The sequence below is a fragment of the Salminus brasiliensis genome, chromosome 3 (assembly GCF_030463535.1).
Source record: "Salminus brasiliensis chromosome 3, fSalBra1.hap2, whole genome shotgun sequence".
NCBI classification, from domain to species: Eukaryota; Metazoa; Chordata; class Actinopteri; order Characiformes; family Bryconidae; genus Salminus; species Salminus brasiliensis.
In genome coordinates, this window is record NC_132880.1 from 33,226,742 (window position 1) to 33,252,748 (window position 26,007).

The 26,007-nt window shown below is 36.8% G+C and overlaps 1 protein-coding gene across 2 annotated transcripts in view; it reads left to right on the plus strand.

Moving 5' to 3' along the window:
- Positions 1–26,007, plus strand: part of LOC140552027 (uncharacterized) — a 52,350-nt gene that overhangs the window by 17,745 nt on the left and 8,598 nt on the right. For both annotated transcript variants that reach the window (XM_072675926.1, XM_072675927.1), the window contains exon 4: positions 1–26,007. This exon is cut by the window's left edge and continues 15,133 nt beyond it; it is cut by the window's right edge and continues 8,598 nt beyond it. In XM_072675926.1, the coding sequence (XP_072532027.1) occupies positions 1–26,007 (26,007 nt within the window).

Here is a 26,007-nt window from a genome sequence, read left to right on the forward strand (position 1 = left end):
CCATATCCAAATTCAGAAACAGCAAAAAGAATTGAATGACATGAAGAATATCATCTTAATGGAGAAGGTCCAATTAGATCAGAGGAAGATTGAATTTAATCAGCAACACAAAACTATGATGGAGTCAATCAGGATAGAAAAGATTAATATTGAGAAGGAAAATAAGGAAATGATGGAGCAGAAACAGCAAATGGAGAGCATTATAGCTGATGTAGAACAAAAGAAACAGGAAGTAGTAAGAGAGTTGGAGAATCTTAAAATGCAAAAACAAGCTTGTGAGGAGGAAAGGGAAGACATACAGAAAATAAAAGTTGGTCTACAAATAGAGTTAGAGGAAATTGCAAAGCTAAAGCAAGACACACAGAAAGAAAGAGCCCAGCTTCAAATGGAGAGAGACCAAATTAGTCATTTTGCAGAAGAGAACATTAGAAGGAATGACATTCTTATAAGGATACAAGATGACATAGAAAAACAGAAACAAAGGACTGAGTCTGATAAAAACATGCTTGAACAATTAAAACACAAACTGGACAAAGAGAAGGAAGACATAGCTACAGCAAAAATAGAGCTTAAAACACAGCTTGATGAGGAAAGACAAAAGAATGAGGCAACTCTGACAGAAATACAGAAAGAGAAACACAATCTTGAAGTGATGAATATAAACACCTTTAGACAAATCAATGTTATTGAAAATGAAAAAGAAGAATTACATCTCAGACAACATGAACTGGAAATCCAGGAAGCGAAAATTGAAAAACAACAAAAGAAAATAGATGATTTATGGAAAGAAGTGCATGATGAGATGGAACTTATAAGGAAGGAGAAGGACAACATTGAGAAGGAGAAAGTAGAAATCTTTAATCAGAAAGAGGAAATTGATAAATGTCTACACAATGCTCTGAAGAACGAGAGAGATAATGAGCTTCAGAAGAAAGAGTTGTCAAATGCGAAAGATGAGGTCCAAAAGATGAAGGCTAAGCTGAAAAAAGACATTGATGTTTTTGAAAAGCTAAAGCAAGACACAGAATATGATATTGACAAAATAAAGAACTTACAATCAGCATTAGACAAAGCAAATGAAGCTCTTAATCAAATGCAAATCAGTATCACAAGAGAAAGACAGGATCTTGATAAAGAACGAGCAGGCATAGAGGAGCAGAAGCAGTTAATAGAAATCAGTTTCAAGGTTGCTGTGGAGAGAGATGCACTGAATAAGGATGAATTGAGGAAGGAGAAAGAAAAAATACAACATCTGAAAGAAGAAATAATTAATGAAAAGAAATCAATTGAAAGAACTAGACAAATATTGGAGAAAGAAATAGATGGCTTAAAACAACAAAAATCGAAACTTGATAAACATTTTGAAACCATACTTTTTCAACAGGAAGACACAAAACGTGAAAGGGATGAATTAGAGAAAATAAAAGCGGAGTCACAAAGCAAAGCTCATAAAACTGAAAAACAAATTCAAGAGACAGAAATACAAGCACTCCAGAGGATTCACGAAAAAGCCACTTTGGATGTAGATCGACAAAATAAAGAACTAGATAGCAAGATTAAAATGCTTGAAAGATGGGCAAACGAGTTGGAAGCAACATCTACTGTTAGAGGGGAGAGGGAGTTAGAGGGAAGAAAAGAAGATTTTGAAACGCAATATGTGAAGCAGATGGAGGACGCTGCACAAATTATGAGTGATATACAAAAAGAGAGAGATGCACTTGTAAATACTAAGCTAAGCCTGCTTCATCAAGTGGATGACATAGAAAATGAAAAGAGTCTCATCAGGGCAAAAAATACTGAGCTACAACTCTTACAAGGACAAATGCAAAAACAAAAAGAAGAGATGATTAGAGAGGAGGTAAGATTAGAACAAGAAAGGATGACACTACAGAGAGAAGAAGAGGAATTGGTGAAAAATAAGAAAACAGCAAAGGAAGAAAGCGACAAGATTCATGAACTGAAGATGGAGTTACAAAAACAGACAGAAGCAAATGAGGAAAAAATAGAAGCAATTATTAGAGAAATAAATAGACTTGAAAAGGCAAAGGCTCTGTTGCAAATAGAAACAAAAGAGATTGAAAGAAAGGAAGCAGAGACAAAAACAGAGAGAGAAGAGCTAGAACAGGTGAAATCTGACATTTTGATGCAAAAGGCAGATCTTGACTCCAAAAGACAAGAAAGTAAATTGGAGATGGAAGAACTTAATCGTTTGCGAACAGAAATAGGGAAACAGAAAGAGGAACTGGAGGATAAGATGCTCAAAACAAAACGTGAGATGGGAGAAATCACATTCATGAAGTTTGAAATTGACGGAAAAAAGAAAGACCTTGATCAGAGGATGAGACAGGTCACAAGGAAACGAGATGAAGTGGAGAAAATGATGGCAGAAATCGAGAGTGGCAGAGAAGAACTTGAAAAGAAAAGAGACATAATCAGTAGGGAAAAGCATGAGGTGGAACAACTTAAAGTTGATTTACAGAAAGAAAGAGAGAATTATCAGCTTAGCATGATGGAGAGTGATGGAGATGGGGAGGAAAGGAAGCAAATAAATGCTGAATTACTGAGGTTAATTCAAGAAATTGAAAGAGCTAAAGATGTAATGCAAAAAAACAAATATGTCATGGAAACCAAGCTAGAGAGCACAGCAATGGAGACAGGTGAAGCCCAGCAAATGAATGCTGAGATGCAGAAACTGATTCAAGAAATCGAACAAATAAGATTAGTGTTGAGGAAAATGAAAAATGAGGCCAAGGCATTGAGAAAGCAAAAGGATGAACTGGCAAACTTGAGGCAAGAAATGGAGACACAGAAGCACCAAATGAATGAATCCTTTGATCAAAAGAAAAATGAGATTCAAAGAGAAAAAGAACAGATGGAAAGCAAAATAAGAGAGTTTGAACAAGATAGAGCTGATATGGAGAGACAAAGACAGAAGATAGAATTTGAAAAACAAAAAATCTATAATGGGAATCAGTTGTTAGAAAAGGAAAAAGCTGATGTACAGACAAAATCTGATATCTTAGATAACCTCTTAGAGGCATCTATGTCAGAAATGGAAAAAGCAATTAAACTAAGATCAGAAACTGCAAGTGACATGGAAATTAAGACTGAGGAGGTTAAAACAATGACTTTAGTAAAGTTAAGGACAGGGATGGAAGTGATAAGCTTAGATGATGTTGAAGATGTCTCAGAGACAGAGGACAGTAAGAACCGCATGGAACAGGCCAAAAGAGAACTGGAAAAACTGGCGCATATGAAGGCTGAGTTGCATGTACAGAAACTTGAAGAGAGTAAAGCAGACACACAACATGGAATGGAAGAAGTAAAACAAAAAATAGCTGATATTCTGAAACAAAAGCAAGATGCTGAGATGCAACAATTAACACCTGTAAATGTGGAAATGGGCGAAATTAAGAAGCAGAAAAAGGAATTGGAGGAAAAGCTTCAAAAGACAACACGTGAGATGGGAGAATTAGAACTGGTGAGGTCTGAGATTAGTATGGAGAAGAAAGAGCTGGACCTAAAGAAAAGAGAATTTGTAAGGAAAAAAGGAGAAATGGAGAGGATAAAAACAGAGATAACAAAAGCCAGAGAAGGTCTTGAAATGGATAAAGAGGCAATTGAACAAAAGAGTCATGCATTGGAGCAAATGAGAGATGAAATTCAAACAGCTAGAGATGAATTTCAGCTTTTAATAGAGGAAGACTATAGAGGTCTAGAAGATGAGACAAAAACAAGTTCACAGATACAGAGACTAATCATAGAGGTTGTGCGAATCAGAAACATGGTGCAGAATTTGAAGGCTGACATGGAACAGAGGATGGAAGAGCACAAATCTGAGGCAGGAGAAAAGGAAAAAATGAAAACTGAGATCCAAAGGCTGATTCAAGAAATTGAAAAAATAAGAGAAAGTCTTGGACAGCTAAAGGAAGAAATTGAAACTACTAGGAAAGAGAGGAAAGAGGTAGAGATGGTGAAGGTAGAATCTGATAAACAGAGACAACAAACAGCAAAAAGGGAGTCAGCAAAAGCCCTGGACGACACCCATATAATAGCAATGGAGTTAGAGAAGAAAAATGAAGAACTTGCCAAAATCCATGAAGAACTGCAAAGGTATAAGAATGATCTAGACCTAGTGATGAGGAATACACAAAGTCAGAGGCAAACTGGCAAAGAACTGCAAGACATAATCCAAAAGAAGAAGCATGAGCTGGATGTGATAACTACAGAACTACAGAGAGGAAAACAAAATCTTGAAGAGCAGAAATATGATACAGAAAAGAAAAGGATTATTGAAGAGATTGAGAGAAAGCAGCAGATCCTTGAACAAATGAAAATGGAGGTACTCAGAAAGGAGGAAGGGGTAGAAAAAGAGAAAGAAAACATTAGACTTGAAAAGCAAGAATTTGAGGTTATTAAAGCTGAAGTACAAAAACAAAAAGTTGATGTGGAAATGCTTAGAAATGGGTTGGTTTTGGAGAGGAATCAACTACAACAGGTTCAAGATGAAATTGATAGACAAAAGCAAGAACTGAACAATACAACTGAGGCTATTGAAGAAGACTGGAGAATTCTGGAAAATATGAAATCTGAAATGGAAAGTGTAAAAATTCGACTGGATGACACAATCAAAGAGAGGACACAGAAGGAACGACAAAAATTGGAGGAACTCAGGCATGAAATAATTCAGGAAAAACAGGAAACTGAGAAAATGAGGGAGCTACTCAGCAGAGACAGAGATGAATTAAAACAAACGAAAGCCAACTTGGAAGAACAAATAAAAGCAAATAGCATACTGAAAGAACATATAGAAAAAGAGAAGAAGAGGAGAGGTGAGGTGTTGGAACAGCAGATTAAAAAAAAGAAAGAAGAGGAAGAAAAAGAAAAGGAAAAAGAGATGAAGAGATTGGAGAGCTTGAAAGATGAAATAGAAAAAGCCAAACACAAGATGATGAGTGACGCACTTTTACTTGAGCAAAGAGAGACTGAAATAATTGAAGAAAAGGAAATTCTGGAGGATAATTTGAAGAAGATAATGGAGGAAAGAAGGGATTTAGATCGAATGAGAGTTGAACTGGTAGCTCAAACTGAACAAATTGAAGACACTCTCAGAGAGAAAATGAAACAGGAGAGAGAAGAAATTATTCAGTTAACGAATGAAATACAAGAGGAGAAGAAATATGTGGAAAAAGAGAAGGACATTACAAGTACTTTGAAGAAGGAAGTAAACCAAATGAAGGTCAATTTAGAAGTTAAAAACCGAGAGATTGAGCTTGAGAAAGAAAAGATGGAGAATGAGAGAAGTGATTTTGAGCATCTAAAGGCAGCTATGCAGAGAGAAATGGAAGATAATACAAATACTCTAGAGAAGATCAGCATGGACAGACAAAAGTTAAATGAAATTGAAAAAGAACTAAAAAACGAGAAAGAGCAATACAAGATCCTCCTGGAAGACACTCAGAGACAGAAAGATGCACTGGAGAAGATGTCTGATGAGATATCAAAGCAAAATGAAGAGATTGAGACAATGAAAGCTTCTCTGGAGAAAGAGAAAAGTGATATTGAAAGCAAATGGTTGGAGATACAGAGGAAAGCTGAGGAGCTGGAAGTGCAGATTACAAAACAGAAGGAAAAGGAAGACATGGACAGAGTGGCAATTGAGGAAGAGAGAAAAACACTGGACACTGACATCCTTGAATTCAGAAGACAGAAAGAAGAGGCCGAAAAGGAAAAGGAAGACCTGGTGGAGAAATGGAAAGAACTAGACAATCTGGGAGAACAAATGCAGAAAGAGAAAGATGAAATGGATAAAGACAAACACAAGATTATGACTGACACACTTCTACTTGAACAACGAGAGACTGAAATAATTGAAGAAAAGCAAATTCTGGAGGATGATTTGAAGAAGATAAAGGAGGAAAGAAGGGATTTAGATCGAATGAAAGTTGACCTGCAAGCTGAAACTGAACAAATTGAAGACACTCTCAGAGAGAAAATGAAACAGGAGAGAGAAGAAATTAATCAGTTAACGAATGAAATACAAGAGGAGAAGAAATATGTGGAAAAAGAGAAGGACATTACAAGTACTTTGAAGAAGGAAGTAAACCAAATGAAGGTCAATTTAGAAGTTAAAAACCGAGAGATTGAGCTTGAGAAAGAAAAGATGGAGAATGAGAGAAGTGATTTTGAGCATCTAAAGGCAGCTATGCAGAGAGAAATGGAAGATAATACAAATACTCTAGAGAAGATCAGCATGGACAGACAAAAGTTAAATGAAATTGAAAAAGAACTAAAAAATGAGAAAGAGCAATACAAGATCCTCCTGGAAGACACTCAGAGACAGAAAGATGCACTGGAGAAGATGTCTGATGAGATATCAAAGCAAAATGAAGAGATTGAGACAACGAAAGTTTCTCTGGAGAAAGAGAAAAGTGATATTGAAAGCAAATGGTTGGAGGTACAGAGGAAAGCTGAGGAGCTGGAAGTGCAGATTACAAAACAGAAGGAAAAGGAAGACATGGACAGAGTGGCAATGGAAGAAGAGAGAAAAGCACTGGACACTGACATTCTTGAATTCAGAAGACAGAAAGAAGAGGCCGAAAAGGAAAAGGAAGACATGGTGGAGAAATGGAAAGAACTAGAAAACCTGGCAGAACAAATGCAGAAAGAGAAGGATGAAATGGATAAAGACAAACACAAGATTATGACTGACACACTTCTACTTGAACAACGAGAGACTGAAATAATTGAAGAAAAGCAAATTCTGGAGGTTAGTTTGAAGAAGATAATGGAGGAAAGAAGGGATTTAGATCAAATGAGAGTTGAACTGGAAGCTCAAACTGAACACATTGAAGACACTCTCAGAGAGAAAATGAAACAGGAGAGAGAAAAAATTAATCAGTTAATGAATGAAATACAAGAGGAGAAGAAATATGTGGAAAAAGAGAAGGACATTACAAGTACTTTGAAGAAGGAAGTAAACCAAATGAAGGTCAATTTAGAAGTTAAAAACCGAGAGATTGAGCTTGAGAAAGAAAAGATGGAGAATGAGAGAAGTGATTTTGAGCATCTAAAGGCAGCTATGCAGAGAGAAATGGAAGATAATACAAATACTCTAGAGAAGATCAGCATGGACAGACAAAAGTTAAATGAAATTGAAAAAGAACTAAAAAACGAGAAAGAGCAATACAAGATCCTCCTGGAAGACACTCAGAGACAGAAAGATGCACTGGAGAAGATGTCTGATGAGATATCAAAGCAAAATGAAGAGATTGAGACAATGAAAGCTTCTCTGGAGAAAGAGAAAAGTGATATTGAAAGCAAATGGTTGGAGATACAGAGGAAAGCTGAGGAGCTGGAAGTGCAGATTACAAAACAGAAGGAAAAGGAAGACATGGACAGAGTGGCAATTGAGGAAGAGAGAAAAACACTGGACACTGACATCCTTGAATTCAGAAGACAGAAAGAAGAGGCCGAAAAGGAAAAGGAAGACCTGGTGGAGAAATGGAAAGAACTAGACAATCTGGGAGAACAAATGCAGAAAGAGAAAGATGAAATGGATAAAGACAAACACAAGATTATGACTGACACACTTCTACTTGAACAACGAGAGACTGAAATAATTGAAGAAAAGCAAATTCTGGAGGATGATTTGAAGAAGATAAAGGAGGAAAGAAGGGATTTAGATCGAATGAAAGTTGACCTGCAAGCTGAAACTGAACAAATTGAAGACACTCTCAGAGAGAAAATGAAACAGGAGAGAGAAGAAATTAATCAGTTAACGAATGAAATACAAGAAGAGAAGAAATATGTGGAAAAAGAGAAGGACATTACAAGTACTTTGAAGAAGGAAGTAAACCAAATGAAGGTCAATTTAGAAGTTAAAAACCGAGAGATTGAGCTTGAGAAAGAAAAGATGGAGAATGAGAGAAGTGATTTTGAGCATCTAAAGGCAGCTATGCAGAGAGAAATGGAAGATAATACAAATACTCTAGAGAAGATCAGCATGGACAGACAAAAGTTAAATGAAATTGAAAAAGAACTAAAAAACGAGAAAGAGCAATACAAGATCCTCCTGGAAGACACTCAGAGACAGAAAGATGCACTGGAGAAGATGTCTGATGAGATATCAAAGCAAAATGAAGAGATTGAGACAATGAAAGCTTCTCTGGAGAAAGAGAAAAGTGATATTGAAAGCAAATGGTTGGAGATACAGAGGAAAGCTGAGGAGCTGGAAGTGCAGATTACAAAACAGAAGGAAAAGGAAGACATGGACAGAGTGGCAATTGAGGAAGAGAGAAAAACACTGGACACTGACATCCTTGAATTCAGAAGACAGAAAGAAGAGGCCGAAAAGGAAAAGGAAGACATGGTGGAGAAATGGAAAGAACTAGACAATCTGGGAGAACAAATGCAGAAAGAGAAAGATGAAATGGATAAAGACAAACACAAGATTATGACTGACACACTTCTACTTGAACAACGAGAGACTGAAATAATTGAAGAAAAGCAAATTCTGGAGGATGATTTGAAGAAGATAAAGGAGGAAAGAAGGGATTTAGATCGAATGAAAGTTGACCTGCAAGCTGAAACTGAACAAATTGAAGACACTCTCAGAGAGAAAATGAAACAGGAGAGAGAAGAAATTAATCAGTTAACGAATGAAATACAAGAAGAGAAGAAATATGTGGAAAAAGAGAAGGACATTACAAGTACTTTGAAGAAGGAAGTAAACCAAATGAAGGTCAATTTAGAAGTTAAAAACCGAGAGATTGAGCTTGAGAAAGAAAAGATGGAGAATGAGAGAAGTGATTTTGAGCATCTAAAGGCAGCTATGCAGAGAGAAATGGAAGATAATACAAATACTCTAGAGAAGATCAGCATGGACAGACAAAAGTTAAATGAAATTGAAAAAGAACTAAAAAACGAGAAAGAGCAATACAAGATCCTCCTGGAAGACACTCAGAGACAGAAAGATGCACTGGAGAAGATGTCTGATGAGATATCAAAGCAAAATGAAGAGATTGAGACAACGAAAGTTTCTCTGGAGAAAGAGAAAAGTGATATTGAAAGCAAATGGTTGGAGGTACAGAGGAAAGCTGAGGAGCTGGAAGTGCAGATTACAAAACAGAAGGAAAAGGAAGACATGGACAGAGTGGCAATGGAAGAAGAGAGAAAAGCACTGGACACTGACATTCTTGAATTCAGAAGACAGAAAGAAGAGGCTGAAAGGGAAAAGGAAGACCTGGTGGAGAAATGGCAAAAACTAGACAATCTGGGAGAACAAATGCAGAAAGAGAAAGATGAAATGGATAAAGACAAACACAAGATTATGACTGACACACTTCTACTTGAACAACGAGAGACTGAAATAATTGAAGAAAAGCAAATTCTGGAGGATGATTTGAAGAAGATAAAGGAGGAAAGAAGGGATTTAGATCGAATGAAAGTTGACCTGCAAGCTGAAACTGAACAAATTGAAGACACTCTCAGAGAGAAAATGAAACAGGAGAGAGAAGAAATTAATCAGTTAACGAATGAAATACAAGAGGAGAAGAAATATGTGGAAAAAGAGAAGGACATTACAAGTACTTTGAAGAAGGAAGTAAACCAAATGAAGGTCAATTTAGAAGTTAAAAACCGAGAGATTGAGCTTGAGAAAGAAAAGATGGAGAATGAGAGAAGTGATTTTGAGCATCTAAAGGCAGCTATGCAGAGAGAAATGGAAGATAATACAAATACTCTAGAGAAGATCAGCATGGACAGACAAAAGTTAAATGAAATTGAAAAAGAACTAAAAAATGAGAAAGAGCAATACAAGATCCTCCTGGAAGACACTCAGAGACAGAAAGATGCACTGGAGAAGATGTCTGATCAGATATCAAAGCAAAATGAAGAGATTGAGACAACGAAAGTTTCTCTGGAAAAAGAGAAAAGTGATATTGAAAGCAAATGGTTGGAGGTACAGAGGAAAGCTGAGGAGCTGGAAGTGCAGATTACAAAACAGAAGGAAAAGGAAGACATGGACAGAGTGGCAATGGAAGAAGAGAGAAAAGCACTGGACACTGACATTCTTCAATTCAGAAGACAGAAAGAAGAGGCCGAAAAGGAAAAGGAAGACATGGTGGAGAAATGGAAAGAACTAGAAAACCTGGCAGAACAAATGCAGAAAGAGAAGGATGAAATGGATAAAGACAAACACAAGATTATGACTGACACACTTCTACTTGAACAACGAGAGACTGAAATAATTGAAGAAAAGCAAATTCTGGAGGTTAATTTGAAGAAGATAATGGAGGAAAGAAGGGATTTAGATCAAATGAGAGTTGAACTGGAAGCTCAAACTGAACACATTGAAGACACTCTCAGAGAGAAAATGAAACAGGAGAGAGAAAAAATTAATCAGTTAATGAATGAAATACAAGAGGAGAAGAAATATGTGGAAAAAGAGAAGGACATTACAAGTACTTTGAAGAAGGAAGTAAACCAAATGAAGGTCAATTTAGAAGTTAAAAACCGAGAGATTGAGCTTGAGAAAGAAAAGATGGAGAATGAGAGAAGTGATTTTGAGCATCTAAAGGCAGCTATGCAGAGAGAAATGGAAGATAATACAAATGCTCTAGAGAAGATCAGCATGGACAGTAAAAAGTTAAATGAAATTGAAAAAGAACTAAAAAACGAGAAAGAGCAATACAAGATCCTCCTGGAAGACACTCAGAGACAGAAAGATGCACTGGAGAAGATGTCTGATGAGATATCAAAGCAAAATGAAGAGATTGAGACAATGAAAGCTTCTCTGGAGAAAGAGAAAAGTGATATTGAAAGCAAATGGTTGGAGATACAGAGGAAAGCTGAGGAGCTGGAAGTGCAGATTACAAAACAGAAGGAAAAGGAAGACATGGACAGAGTGGCAATGGAAGAAGAGAGAAAAGCACTGGACACTGACATTCTTGAATTCAGAAGGCAGAAAGAAGAGGCTGAAAGGGAAAAGGAAGACCTGGTGGAGAAATGGCAAAAACTAGACAATCTGGGAGAACAAATGCAGAAAGAGAAAGATGAAATGGATAAAGACAAACACAAGATTATGACTGACACACTTCTACTTGAACAACGAGAGACTGAAATAATTGAAGAAAAGCAAATTCTGGAGGATAATTTGAAGAAGATAATGGAGGAAAGAAGGGATTTAGATCAAATGAGAGTTGAACTGGAAGCTCAAACTGAACAAATTGAAGACACTCTCAGAGAGAAAATGAAACAGGAGAGAGAAAAAATTAATCAGTTAATGAATGAAATACAAGAGGAGAAGAAATATGTGGAAAAAGAGAAGGACATTACAAGTACTTTGAAGAAGGAAGTAAACCAAATGAAGGTCAATTTAGAAGTTAAAAACCGAGAGATTGAGCTTGAGAAAGAAAAGATGGAGAATGAGAGAAGTGATTTTGAGCATCTAAAGGCAGCTATGCAGAGAGAAATGGAAGATAATAAAAATGCTCTAGGGAAGATCAGCACGGACAGACAAAAGTTAAATGAAATTGAAAAAGAACTAAAAAATGAGAAAGAGCAATACAAGATCCTCCTGGAAGACACTCAGAGACAGAAAGATGCACTGGAGAAGATGTCTGATGAGATATCAAAGCAAAATGAAGAGATTGAGACAAAGAAAGCTTCTCTGGAGGAAGAGAAAAGTGATATTGAAAGCAAATGGTTGGAGATACAGAGGAAAGCTGAGGAGCTGGAAGTGCAGATTACAAAACAGAAGGAAAAGGAAGACATGGACAGAGTGGCAATTGAGGAAGAGAGAAAAGCACTGGACACTGACATCCTTGAATTCAGAAGACAGAAAGAAGAGGCCGACAAAGAAAAGAAAGACCTGGTGGAGAAATGGAAAGAACTAGACAATCTGGGAGAACAAATGCAGAAAGAGAAAGGTGAAATGGATAAAGACAAACACAAGATTATGACTGACACACTTCTACTTGAACAACGAGAGACTGAAATAATTGAAGAAAAGCAAATTCTGGAGGATAATTTGAAGAAGATAATGGAGGAAAGAAGGGATTTAGATCGAATGAGAGTTGAACTGGAAGCTGAAACTGAACAAATTGAAGACACTCTCAGAGAGAAAATGAAACAGGAGAGAGAAAAAATTAATCAGTTAATGAATGAAGTACAAGAGGAGAAGAAACATGTGGAAAAAGAGAAAGATATTACAAATACTTTGAAGAAGGAAGTAATCCAAATGAAGGTCAATTTAGAAGTTAAAAACCGAGAGATTGAGCTTGAGAAAGAAAAGATGGAGAATGAGAGAAGTGATTTTGAGCATCTAAAGGCAGCTATGCAGAGAGAAATGGAAGATAATACAAATGCTCTAGAGAAGATCAGCATGGACAGTAAAAAGTTAAATGAAATTGAAAAAGAACTAAAAAACGAGAAAGAGCAATACAAGATCCTCCTGGAAGACACTCAGAGACAGAAAGATGCACTGGAGAAGATGTCTGATGAGATATCAAAGCAAAATGAAGAGATTGAGACAATGAAAGCTTCTCTGGAGAAAGAGAAAAGTGATATTGAAAGCAAATGGTTGGAGATACAGAGGAAAGCTGAGGAGCTGGAAGTGCAGATTACAAAACAGAAGGAAAAGGAAGACATGGACAGAGTGGCAATGGAAGAAGAGAGAAAAGCACTGGACACTGACATTCTTGAATTCAGAAGGCAGAAAGAAGAGGCTGAAAGGGAAAAGGAAGACCTGGTGGAGAAATGGCAAAAACTAGACAATCTGGGAGAACAAATGCAGAAAGAGAAAGATGAAATGGATAAAGACAAACACAAGATTATGACTGACACACTTCTACTTGAACAACGAGAGACTGAAATAATTGAAGAAAAGCAAATTCTGGAGGATAATTTGAAGAAGATAATGGAGGAAAGAAGGGATTTAGATCAAATGAGAGTTGAACTGGAAGCTCAAACTGAACAAATTGAAGACACTCTCAGAGAGAAAATGAAACAGGAGAGAGAAAAAATTAATCAGTTAATGAATGAAATACAAGAGGAGAAGAAATATGTGGAAAAAGAGAAGGACATTACAAGTACTTTGAAGAAGGAAGTAAACCAAATGAAGGTCAATTTAGAAGTTAAAAACCGAGAGATTGAGCTTGAGAAAGAAAAGATGGAGAATGAGAGAAGTGATTTTGAGCATCTAAAGGCAGCTATGCAGAGAGAAATGGAAGATAATAAAAATGCTCTAGGGAAGATCAGCACGGACAGACAAAAGTTAAATGAAATTGAAAAAGAACTAAAAAATGAGAAAGAGCAATACAAGATCCTCCTGGAAGACACTCAGAGACAGAAAGATGCACTGGAGAAGATGTCTGATGAGATATCAAAGCAAAATGAAGAGATTGAGACAAAGAAAGCTTCTCTGGAGGAAGAGAAAAGTGATATTGAAAGCAAATGGTTGGAGATACAGAGGAAAGCTGAGGAGCTGGAAGTGCAGATTACAAAACAGAAGGAAAAGGAAGACATGGACAGAGTGGCAATTGAGGAAGAGAGAAAAGCACTGGACACTGACATCCTTGAATTCAGAAGACAGAAAGAAGAGGCCGACAAAGAAAAGAAAGACCTGGTGGAGAAATGGAAAGAACTAGACAATCTGGGAGAACAAATGCAGAAAGAGAAAGGTGAAATGGATAAAGACAAACACAAGATTATGACTGACACACTTCTACTTGAACAACGAGAGACTGAAATAATTGAAGAAAAGCAAATTCTGGAGGATAATTTGAAGAAGATAATGGAGGAAAGAAGGGATTTAGATCGAATGAGAGTTGAACTGGAAGCTGAAACTGAACAAATTGAAGACACTCTCAGAGAGAAAATGAAACAGGAGAGAGAAAAAATTAATCAGTTAATGAATGAAGTACAAGAGGAGAAGAAACATGTGGAAAAAGAGAAAGATATTACAAATACTTTGAAGAAGGAAGTAATCCAAATGAAGGTCAATTTAGAAGTTAAAAACCGAGAGATTGAGCTTGAGAAAGAAAAGATGGAGAATGAGAGAAGTGATTTTGAGCATCTAAAGGCAGCTATGCAGAGAGAAATGGAAGATAATACAAATGCTCTAGAGAAGATCAGCATGGACAGACAAAAGTTAAATGAAATTGAAAAAGAACTAAAAAACGAGAAAGAGCATTATAAGATCCTCCTGGAAGACACTCAGAGACAGAAAGATGCACTGGAGAAGATGTCTGATGAGATATCAAAGCAAAATGAAGAGATTGAGACAACGAAAGTTTCTCTGGAGAAAGGGAAAAGTGATATTGAAAGCAAATGGTTGGAGATACAGAGGAAAGCTGAGGAGCTGGAAGTGCAGATTACAAAACAGAAGGAAAAGGAAGACATGGACAGAGTGGCAATTGAGGAAGATAGAAAAGCACTGGACACTGATATTCTTGAATTCAGAAGGCAGAAAGAAGAGGCTGAAAAGGAAAAGGAAGACCTGGTGGAGAAATGGCAAGAACTAGACAATCTGGGAGAACAAATGCAGAAAGAGAAAGATGAAATGGATAAAGACAAACACAAGATTATGACTGACACACTTCTACTTGAACAACGAGAGACTGAAATAATTGAAGAAAAGCAAATTCTGGAGGATAATTTGAAGAAGATAATGGAGGAAAGAAGGGATTTAGATCGAATGAGAGTTGAACTGGAAGCTCAAACTGAACACATTGAAGACACTCTCAGAGAGAAAATGAAACAGGAGAGAGAAGAAATTAATCAGTTAATGAATGAAATACAAGAGGAGAAGAAATATGTGGAAAAAGAGAAGGACATTACAAGTACTTTGAAGAAGGAAGTAAACCAAATGAAGGTCAATTTAGAAGTTAAAAACCGAGAGATTGAGCTTGAGAAAGAAAAGATGGAGAATGAGAGAAGTGATTTTGAGCATCTAAAGGCAGCTATGCAGAGAGAAATGGAAGATAATACAAATGCTCTAGAGAAGATCAGCATGGACAGTAAAAAGTTAAATGAAATTGAAAAAGAACTAAAAAACGAGAAAGAGCAATACAAGATCCTCCTGGAAGACACTCAGAGACAGAAAGATGCACTGGAGAAGATGTCTGATGAGATATCAAAGCAAAATGAAGAGATTGAGACAATGAAAGCTTCTCTGGAGAAAGAGAAAAGTGATATTGAAAGCAAATGGTTGGAGATACAGAGGAAAGCTGAGGAGCTGGAAGTGCAGATTACAAAACAGAAGGAAAAGGAAGACATGGACAGAGTGGCAATGGAAGAAGAGAGAAAAGCACTGGACACTGACATTCTTGAATTCAGAAGGCAGAAAGAAGAGGCTGAAAGGGAAAAGGAAGACCTGGTGGAGAAATGGCAAAAACTAGACAATCTGGGAGAACAAATGCAGAAAGAGAAAGATGAAATGGATAAAGACAAACACAAGATTATGACTGACACACTTCTACTTGAACAACGAGAGACTGAAATAATTGAAGAAAAGCAAATTCTGGAGGATAATTTGAAGAAGATAATGGAGGAAAGAAGGGATTTAGATCAAATGAGAGTTGAACTGGAAGCTCAAACTGAACAAATTGAAGACACTCTCAGAGAGAAAATGAAACAGGAGAGAGAAAAAATTAATCAGTTAATGAATGAAATACAAGAGGAGAAGAAATATGTGGAAAAAGAGAAGGACATTACAAGTACTTTGAAGAAGGAAGTAAACCAAATGAAGGTCAATTTAGAAGTTAAAAACCGAGAGATTGAGCTTGAGAAAGAAAAGATGGAGAATGAGAGAAGTGATTTTGAGCATCTAAAGGCAGCTATGCAGAGAGAAATGGAAGATAATAAAAATGCTCTAGGGAAGATCAGCACGGACAGACAAAAGTTAAATGAAATTGAAAAAGAACTAAAAAATGAGAAAGAGCAATACAAGATCCTCCTGGAAGACACTCAGAGACAGAAAGATGCACTGGAGAAGATGTCTGATGAGATATCAAAGCAAAATGAAGAGATTGAGACAAAGAAAGCTTCTCTGGAGGAAGAGAAAAGTGATATTGAAAGCAAATGGTTGGAGATACAGAGGAAAGCTGAGGAGCTGGAAGTGCAGATTACAAAACAGAAGGAAAAGGAAGACATGGACAGAGTGGCAATTGAGGAAGAGAGAAAAGCACTGGACACTGACATCCTTGAATTCAGAAGACAGAAAGAAGAGGCCGACAAAGAAAAGAAAGACCTGGTGGAGAAATGGAAAGAACTAGACAATCTGGGAGAACAAATGCAGAAAGAGAAAGGTGAAATGGATAAAGACAAACACAAGATTATGACTGACACACTTCTACTTGAACAACGAGAGACTGAAATAATTGAAGAAAAGCAAATTCTGGAGGATAATTTGAAGAAGATAATGGAGGAAAGAAGGGATTTAGATCGAATGAGAGTTGAACTGGAAGCTGAAACTGAACAAATTGAAGACACTCTCAGAGAGAAAATGAAACAGGAGAGAGAAAAAATTAATCAGTTAATGAATGAAGTACAAGAGGAGAAGAAACATGTGGAAAAAGAGAAAGATATTACAAATACTTTGAAGAAGGAAGTAATCCAAATGAAGGTCAATTTAGAAGTTAAAAACCGAGAGATTGAGCTTGAGAAAGAAAAGATGGAGAATGAGAGAAGTGATTTTGAGCATCTAAAGGCAGCTATGCAGAGAGAAATGGAAGATAATACAAATGCTCTAGAGAAGATCAGCATGGACAGACAAAAGTTAAATGAAATTGAAAAAGAACTAAAAAACGAGAAAGAGCATTATAAGATCCTCCTGGAAGACACTCAGAGACAGAAAGATGCACTGGAGAAGATGTCTGATGAGATATCAAAGCAAAATGAAGAGATTGAGACAACGAAAGTTTCTCTGGAGAAAGGGAAAAGTGATATTGAAAGCAAATGGTTGGAGATACAGAGGAAAGCTGAGGAGCTGGAAGTGCAGATTACAAAACAGAAGGAAAAGGAAGACATGGACAGAGTGGCAATTGAGGAAGATAGAAAAGCACTGGACACTGATATTCTTGAATTCAGAAGGCAGAAAGAAGAGGCTGAAAAGGAAAAGGAAGACCTGGTGGAGAAATGGCAAGAACTAGACAATCTGGGAGAACAAATGCAGAAAGAGAAAGATGAAATGGATAAAGACAAACACAAGATTATGACTGACACACTTCTACTTGAACAACGAGAGACTGAAATAATTGAAGAAAAGCAAATTCTGGAGGATAATTTGAAGAAGATAATGGAGGAAAGAAGGGATTTAGATCGAATGAGAGTTGAACTGGAAGCTCAAACTGAACACATTGAAGACACTCTCAGAGAGAAAATGAAACAGGAGAGAGAAGAAATTAATCAGTTAATGAATGAAATACAAGAGGAGAAGAAATATGTGGAAAAAGAGAAGGACATTACAAGTACTTTGAAGAAGGAAGTAAACCAAATGAAGGTCAATTTAGAAGTTAAAAACCGAGAGATTGAGCTTGAGAAAGAAAAGATGGAGAATGAGAGAAGTGATTTTGAGCATCTAAAGGCAGCTATGCAGAGAGAAATGGAAGATAATACAAATACTCTAGAGAAGATCAGCATGGACAGACAAAAGTTAAATGAAATTGAAAAAGAACTAAAAAACGAGAAAAAGCAATACAAGATCCTCCTGGAAGACACTCAGAGACAGAAAGATGCACTGGAGAAGATGTCTGATGAGATATCAAAGCAAAATGAAGAGATTGAGACAATGAAAGCTTCTCTGGAGAAAGAGAAAAGTGATATTGAAAGCAAATGGTTGGAGATACAGAGGAAAGCTGAGGAGCTGGAAGTGCAGATTACAAAACAGAAGGAAAAGGAAGACATGGACAGAGTGGCAATTGAGGAAGAGAGAAAAGCACTGGACACTGACATCCTTGAATTCAGAAGACAGAAAGAAGAGGCCGAAAAGGAAAAGGAAGACCTGGTGGAGAAATGGAAAGAACTAGACAATCTGGGAGAACAAATGCAGAAAGAGAAAGATGAAATGGATAAAGACAAACACAAGATTATGACTGACACACTTCTACTTGAACAACGAGAGACTGAAATAATTGAAGAAAAGCAAATTCTGGAGGATGATTTGAAGAAGATAAAGGAGGAAAGAAGGGATTTAGATCGAATGAAAGTTGACCTGCAAGCTGAAACTGAACAAATTGAAGACACTCTCAGAGAGAAAATGAAACAGGAGAGAGAAGAAATTAATCAGTTAACGAATGAAATACAAGAGGAGAAGAAATATGTGGAAAAAGAGAAGGACATTACAAGTACTTTGAAGAAGGAAGTAAACCAAATGAAGGTCAATTTAGAAGTTAAAAACCGAGAGATTGAGCTTGAGAAAGAAAAGATGGAGAATGAGAGAAGTGATTTTGAGCATCTAAAGGCAGCTATGCAGAGAGAAATGGAAGATAATACAAATACTCTAGAGAAGATCAGCATGGACAGACAAAAGTTAAATGAAATTGAAAAAGAACTAAAAAATGAGAAAGAGCAATACAAGATCCTCCTGGAAGACACTCAGAGACAGAAAGATGCACTGGAGAAGATGTCTGATCAGATATCAAAGCAAAATGAAGAGATTGAGACAACGAAAGTTTCTCTGGAGAAAGAGAAAAGTGATATTGAAAGCAAATGGTTGGAGGTACAGAGGAAAGCTGAGGAGCTGGAAGTGCAGATTACAAAACAGAAGGAAAAGGAAGACATGGACAGAGTGGCAATGGAAGAAGAGAGAAAAGCACTGGACACTGACATTCTTGAATTCAGAAGACAGAAAGAAGAGGCTGAAAGGGAAAAGGAAGACCTGGTGGAGAAATGTCAAAAACTAGACAATCTGGGAGAACAAATGCAGAAAGAGAAAGATGAAATGGATAAAGACAAACACAAGATTATGACTGACACACTTCTACTTGAACAACGAGAGACTGAAATAATTGAAGAAAAGCAAATTCTGGAGGATGATTTGAAGAAGATAAAGGAGGAAAGAAGGGATTTAGATCGAATGAAAGTTGACCTGCAAGCTGAAACTGAACAAATTGAAGACACTCTCAGAGAGAAAATGAAACAGGAGAGAGAAGAAATTAATCAGTTAACGAATGAAATACAAGAGGAGAAGAAATATGTGGAAAAAGAGAAGGACATTACAAGTACTTTGAAGAAGGAAGTAAACCAAATGAAGGTCAATTTAGAAGTTAAAAACCGAGAGATTGAGCTTGAGAAAGAAAAGATGGAGAATGAGAGAAGTGATTTTGAGCATCTAAAGGCAGCTATGCAGAGAGAAATGGAAGATAATACAAATACTCTAGAGAAGATCAGCATGGACAGACAAAAGTTAAATGAAATTGAAAAAGAACTAAAAAATGAGAAAGAGCAATACAAGATCCTCCTGGAAGACACTCAGAGACAGAAAGATGCACTGGAGAAGATGTCTGATCAGATATCAAAGCAAAATGAAGAGATTGAGACAACGAAAGTTTCTCTGGAGAAAGAGAAAAGTGATATTGAAAGCAAATGGTTGGAGGTACAGAGGAAAGCTGAGGAGCTGGAAGTGCAGATTACAAAACAGAAGGAAAAGGAAGACATGGACAGAGTGGCAATGGAAGAAGAGAGAAAAGCACTGGACACTGACATTCTTGAATTCAGAAGACAGAAAGAAGAGGCTGAAAGGGAAAAGGAAGACCTGGTGGAGAAATGTCAAAAACTAGACAATCTGGGAGAACAAATGCAGAAAGAGAAAGATGAAATGGATAAAGACAAACACAAGATTATGACTGACACACTTCTACTTGAACAACGAGAGACTGAAATAATTGAAGAAAAGCAAATTCTGGAGGATAATTTGAAGAAGATAATGGAGGAAAGAAGGGATTTAGATCGAATGAGAGTTGAACTGGAAGCTCAAACTGAACAAATTGAAGACACTCTCAGAGAGAAAATGAAACAGGAGAGAGAAAACATTAATCAGTTAATGAATGAAATACAAGAGGAGAAGAAATATGTGGAAAAAGAGAAAGACATTACAAGTACTTTGAAGAAGGAAGTAAACCAAATGAAGGTCAATTTAGAAGTTAAAAACCGAGAGATTGAGCTTGAGAAAGAAAAGATGGAGAATGAGAGAAGTGATTTTGAGCATCTAAAGGCAGCTATGCAGAGAGAAATGGAAGATAATAAAAATGCTCTAGGGAAGATCAGCACGGACAGACAAAAGTTAAATGAAATTGAAAAAGAACTAAAAAATGAGAAAGAGCAATACAAGATCCTCCTGGAAGACACTCAGAGACAGAAAGATGCACTGGAGAAGATGTCTGATGAGATATCAAAGCAAAATGAAGAGATTGAGACAAAGAAAGCTTCTCTGGAGAAAGAGAAAAGTGATATTGAAAGCAAATGGTTGGAGATACAGAGGAAAGCTGAGGAGCTGGAAGTGCAGATTACAAAACAGAAGGAAAAGGAAGACATGGACAGAGTGGCAATTGAGGAAGAGAGAAAAGCACTGGACACTGACATCCTTGAATTCAGAAGACAGAAAGAAGAGGCCGACAAAGAAAAGAAAGACCTGGTGGAGAAATGGAAAGAACTAGACAATCTGGGAGAACAAATGCAGAAAGAGAAAGGTGAAATGGATAAAGACAAACACAAGATTATGACTGACACACTTCTACTTGAACAACGAGAGACTGAAATAATTGAAGAAAAGCAAATTCTGGAGGATAATTTGAAGAAGATAATGGAGGAAAGAAGGGATTTAGATCAAATGAGAGTTGACCTGCAAGCTCAAACTGAACAAATTGAAGACACTCTCAGAGAGAAAATGAAACAGGAGAGAGAAGAAATTAATCAGTTAATGAATGAAATACAAGAGGAGAAGAAATATGTGGAAAAAGAGAAGGACATTACAAGTACTTTGAAGAAGGAAGTAAACCAAATGAAGGTCAATTTAGAAGTTAAAAACCGAGAGATTGAGCTTGAGAAAGAAAAGATGGAGAATGAGAGAAGTGATTTTGAGCATCTAAAGGCAGCTATGCAGAGAGAAATGGAAGATAATACAAATGCTCTAGAGAAGATCAGCATGGACAGACAAAAGTTAAATGAAATTGAAAAAGAACTAAAAAACGAGAAAGAGCAATACAAGATCCTCCTGGAAGACACTCAGAGACAGAAAGATGCACTGGAGAAGATGTCTGATGAGATATCAAAGCAAAATGAAGAGATTGAGACAATGAAAGCTTCTCTGGAGAAAGAGAAAAGTGATATTGAAAGCAAATGGTTGGAGATACAGAGGAAAGCTGAGGAGCTGGAAGTGCAGATTACAAAACAGAAGGAAAAGGAAGACATGGACAGAGTGGCAATTGAGGAAGAGAGAAAAGCACTGGACACTGACATCCTTGAATTCAGAAGACAGAAAGAAGAGGCCGACAAAGAAAAGAAAGACCTGGTGGAGAAATGGAAAGAACTAGACAATCTGGGAGAACAAATGCAGAAAGAGAAAGGTGAAATGGATAATGACAAACACAAGATTATGACTGACACACTTCTACTTGAACAACGAGAGACTGAAATAATTGAAGAAAAGCAAATTCTGGAGGATAATTTGAAGAAGATAATGGAGGAAAGAAGGGATTTAGATCAAATGAGAGTTGACCTGCAAGCTCAAACTGAACAAATTGAAGACACTCTCAGAGAGAAAATGAAACAGGAGAGAGAAGAAATTAATCAGTTAATGAATGAAATACAAGAGGAGAAGAAATATGTGGAAAAAGAGAAGGACATTACAAGTACTTTGAAGAAGGAAGTAAACCAAATGAAGGTCAATTTAGAAGTTAAAAACCGAGAGATTGAGCTTGAGAAAGAAAAGATGGAGAATGAGAGAAGTGATTTTGAGCATCTAAAGGCAGCTATGCAGAGAGAAATGGAAGATAATACAAATGCTCTAGAGAAGATCAGCATGGACAGACAAAAGTTAAATGAAATTGAAAAAGAACTAAAAAACGAGAAAGAGCAATACAAGATCCTCCTGGAAGACACTCAGAGACAGAAAGATGCACTGGAGAAGATGTCTGATGAGATATCAAAGCAAAATGAAGAGATTGAGACAATGAAAGCTTCTCTGGAGAAAGAGAAAAGTGATATTGAAAGCAAATGGTTGGAGATACAGAGGAAAGCTGAGGAGCTGGAAGTGCAGATTACAAAACAGAAGGAAAAGGAAGACATGGACAGAGTGGCAATTGAGGAAGAGAGAAAAGCACTGGACACTGACATCCTTGAATTCAGAAGACAGAAAGAAGAGGCCGACAAAGAAAAGAAAGACCTGGTGGAGAAATGGAAAGAACTAGACAATCTGGGAGAACAAATGCAGAAAGAGAAAGGTGAAATGGATAATGACAAACACAAGATTATGACTGACACACTTATACTTGAACAACGAGAGACTGAAATAATTGAAGAAAAGCAAATTCTGGAGGATAATTTGAAGAAGATAATGGAGGAAAGAAGGGATTTAGATCAAATGAGAGTTGACCTGCAAGCTCAAACTGAACAAATTGAAGACACTCTCAGAGAGAAAATGAAACAGGAGAGAGAAGAAATTAATCAGTTAATGAATGAAATACAAGAGGAGAAGAAATATGTGGAAAAAGAGAAGGACATTACAAGTACTTTGAAGAAGGAAGTAAACCAAATGAAGGTCAATTTAGAAGTTAAAAACCGAGAGATTGAGCTTGAGAAAGAAAAGATGGAGAATGAGAGAAGTGATTTTGAGCATCTAAAGGCAGCTATGCAGAGAGAAATGGAAGATAATACAAATGCTCTAGAGAAGATCAGCATGGACAGACAAAAGTTAAATGAAATTGAAAAAGAACTAAAAAATGAGAAAGAGCAATACAAGATCCTCCTGGAAGACACTCAGAGACAGAAAGATGCACTGGAGAAGATGTCTGATGAGATATCAAAGCAAAATGAAGAGATTGAGACAATGAAAGCTTCTCTGGAGAAAGAGAAAAGTGATATTAAAAGCAAATGGTTGGAGATACAGAGGAAAGCTGAGGAGCTGGAAGTGCAGATTACAAAACAGAAGAAAAAGGAAGACATGGACAGAGTGGCAATGGAAGAAGAGAGAAAAGCGCTGGACACTGACATTCTTGAATTCAGAAGGCAGAAAGAAGAGGCTGAAAAGGAAAAGGAAGACCTGGTGGAGAAATGGCAAGAACTAGACAATCTGGGAGAACAAATGCAGAAAGAGAAAGATGAAATGGATAAAGACAAACACAAGATTATGACTGACACACTTCTACTTGAACAACGAGAGACTGAAATAATTGAAGAAAAGCAAATTCTGGAGGATAATTTGAAGAAGATAATGGAGGAAAGAAGGGATTTAGATCGAATGAGAGTTGAACTGGAAGCTCAAACTGAACACATTGAAGACACTCTCAGAGAGAAAATGAAACAGGAGAGAGAAGAAATTAATCAGTTAATGAATGAAATACAAGAGGAGAAGAAATATGTGGAAAAAGAGAAGGACATTACAAGTACTTTGAAGAAGGAAGTAAACCAAATGAAGGTCAATTTAGAAGTTAAAAACCGAGAGATTGAGCTTGAGAAAGAAAAGATGGAGAATGAGAGAAGTGATTTCGAGCATCTAAAGGCAGCTATGCAGAGAGAAATGGAAGATAATAAAAATGCTCTAGAGAAGATCAGCATGGACAGACAAAAGTTAAATGAAATTGAAAAAGAACTAAAAAACGAGAAAGAGCATTATAAGATCCTCCTGGAAGACACTCAGAGACAGAAAGATGCACTGGAGAAGATGTCTGATGAGATATCAAAGCAAAATGAAGAGATTGAGACAATGAAAGCTTCTCTGGAGAAAGAGAAAAGTGATATTGAAAGCAAATGGTTGGAGATACAGAGGAAAGCTGAGGAGCTGGAAGTGCAGATTACAAAACAGAAGGAAAAGGAAGACATGGACAGAGTGGCAATGGAAGAAGAGAGAAAAGCGCTGGACACTGACATTCTTGAATTCAGAAGGCAGAAAGAAGAGGCTGAAAGGGAAAAGGAAGACCTGGTGGAGAAATGGCAAGAACTAGACAATCTGGGAGAACAAATGCAGAAAGAGAAAGATGAAATGGATAAAGACAAAAACAAGATTATGACTGACACACTTCTACTTGAACAACGAGAGACTGAAATAATTGAAGAAAAGCAAATTCTGGAGGATAATTTGAAGAAGATAATGGAGGAAAGAAGGGATTTAGATCGAATGAGAGTTGAACTGGAAGCTCAAACTGAACAAATTGAAGACACTCTCAGAGAGAAAATGAAACAGGAGAGAGAAGAAATTAATCAGTTAATGAATGAAATACAAGAGGAGAAGAAATATGTGGAAAAAGAGAAGGACATTACAAGTACTTTGAAGAAGGAAGTAAACCAAATGAAGGTCAATTTAGAAGTTAAAAACCGAGAGATTGAGCTTGAGAAAGAAAAGATGGAGAATGAGAGAAGTGATTTTGAGCATCTAAAGGCAGCTATGCAGAGAGAAATGGAAGATAATACAAATGCTCTAGAGAAGATCAGCATGGACAGACAAAAGTTAAATGAAATTGAAAAAGAACTAAAAAACGACATGGACAGAGTGGCAATGGAAGAAGAGAGAAAAGCGCTGGACACTGACATTCTTGAATTCAGAAGGCAGAAAGAAGAGGCTGAAAAGGAAAAGGAAGACCTGGTGGAGAAATGGCAAGAACTAGACAATCTGGGAGAACAAATGCATAAAGAGAAAGATGAAATGGATAAAGACAAACACAAGATTATGACTGACACACTTCTACTTGAACAACGAGAGACTGAAATAAATGCTCTAGAGAAGATCAGCATGGACAGACAAAAGTTAAATGAAATTGAAAAAGAACTAAAAAATGAGAAAGAGCAATACAAGATCCTCCTGGAAGACACTCAGAGACAGAAAGATGCACTGGAGAAGATGTCTGATGAGATATCAAAGCAAAATGAAGAGATTGAGACAAAGAAAGCTTCTCTGGAGCAAGAGAAAGGTGATATTGAAAGCAAATGGTTGGAGATACAGAGGAAAGCCGAGGAGCTGGAAATGCAGCTTGCAAAATACAAGGAAATGGAGGAGCTGAATAGGAGAGAAGTCGAAGAAAAGACAAAAACACTAGAAACAGAAAGTATTCATGTCGTGACCCAGAAAAGAATCATCAAAAAAGAAAAGGAAGACTTGGAGATGAAGCTGCTTGAGCTAAATTCTTTGCAGGAAGAAGTGCAAAGCCAAAAGAGTGTAATTGACAAAAGTAAAAATGAGGCACTGAATATGAAATTGCAACTGCACCTAAAGGAAAGTGAAATAAATATCCAGGAACAAAGTTTGAATGATGATTTGAGAAGAATGATGGAAGAGAGGAGTGACCTGAATAAGATGAAGACTGCCCTTGAAGCTGAACAGCAAAAAAAGGAACAAATCTTTATTGAGCAAGTGAAAAATGAAAGAGAGAAACTTGATCAATTAATGAATGAAATACAAAGAGAAAAGAAAGACATGGAAAACAGTAAGGAGGAAATGAACAACATAAAGGAACAACTGGAACAAAATAAAATCAAACTTTTTGAACAACAAGAGATCAACCTTCTTGAAGAAGAAACAAACAAGAAATTACAGAAACTTGGACAACTTGAACTTAACATTCAGCAGAAAGAAGATGAAATGGCTCTTGAACAAAAGAAACTACAACATGAAAAGAAAGAAAGTAAGAGGAAAAAACACACTTTAGAAATCCATAGAGGAGATTTCGCACAGACAGGGCCTGAAGAAGGAATAACTCAGATGCTTGATACAGACGTAATTCTCACTTCTGCTGTGCAAATTTCTACAGTTGATCTGAGTGAGACAAAAGACAATCAAGACCAACAGACACAAAT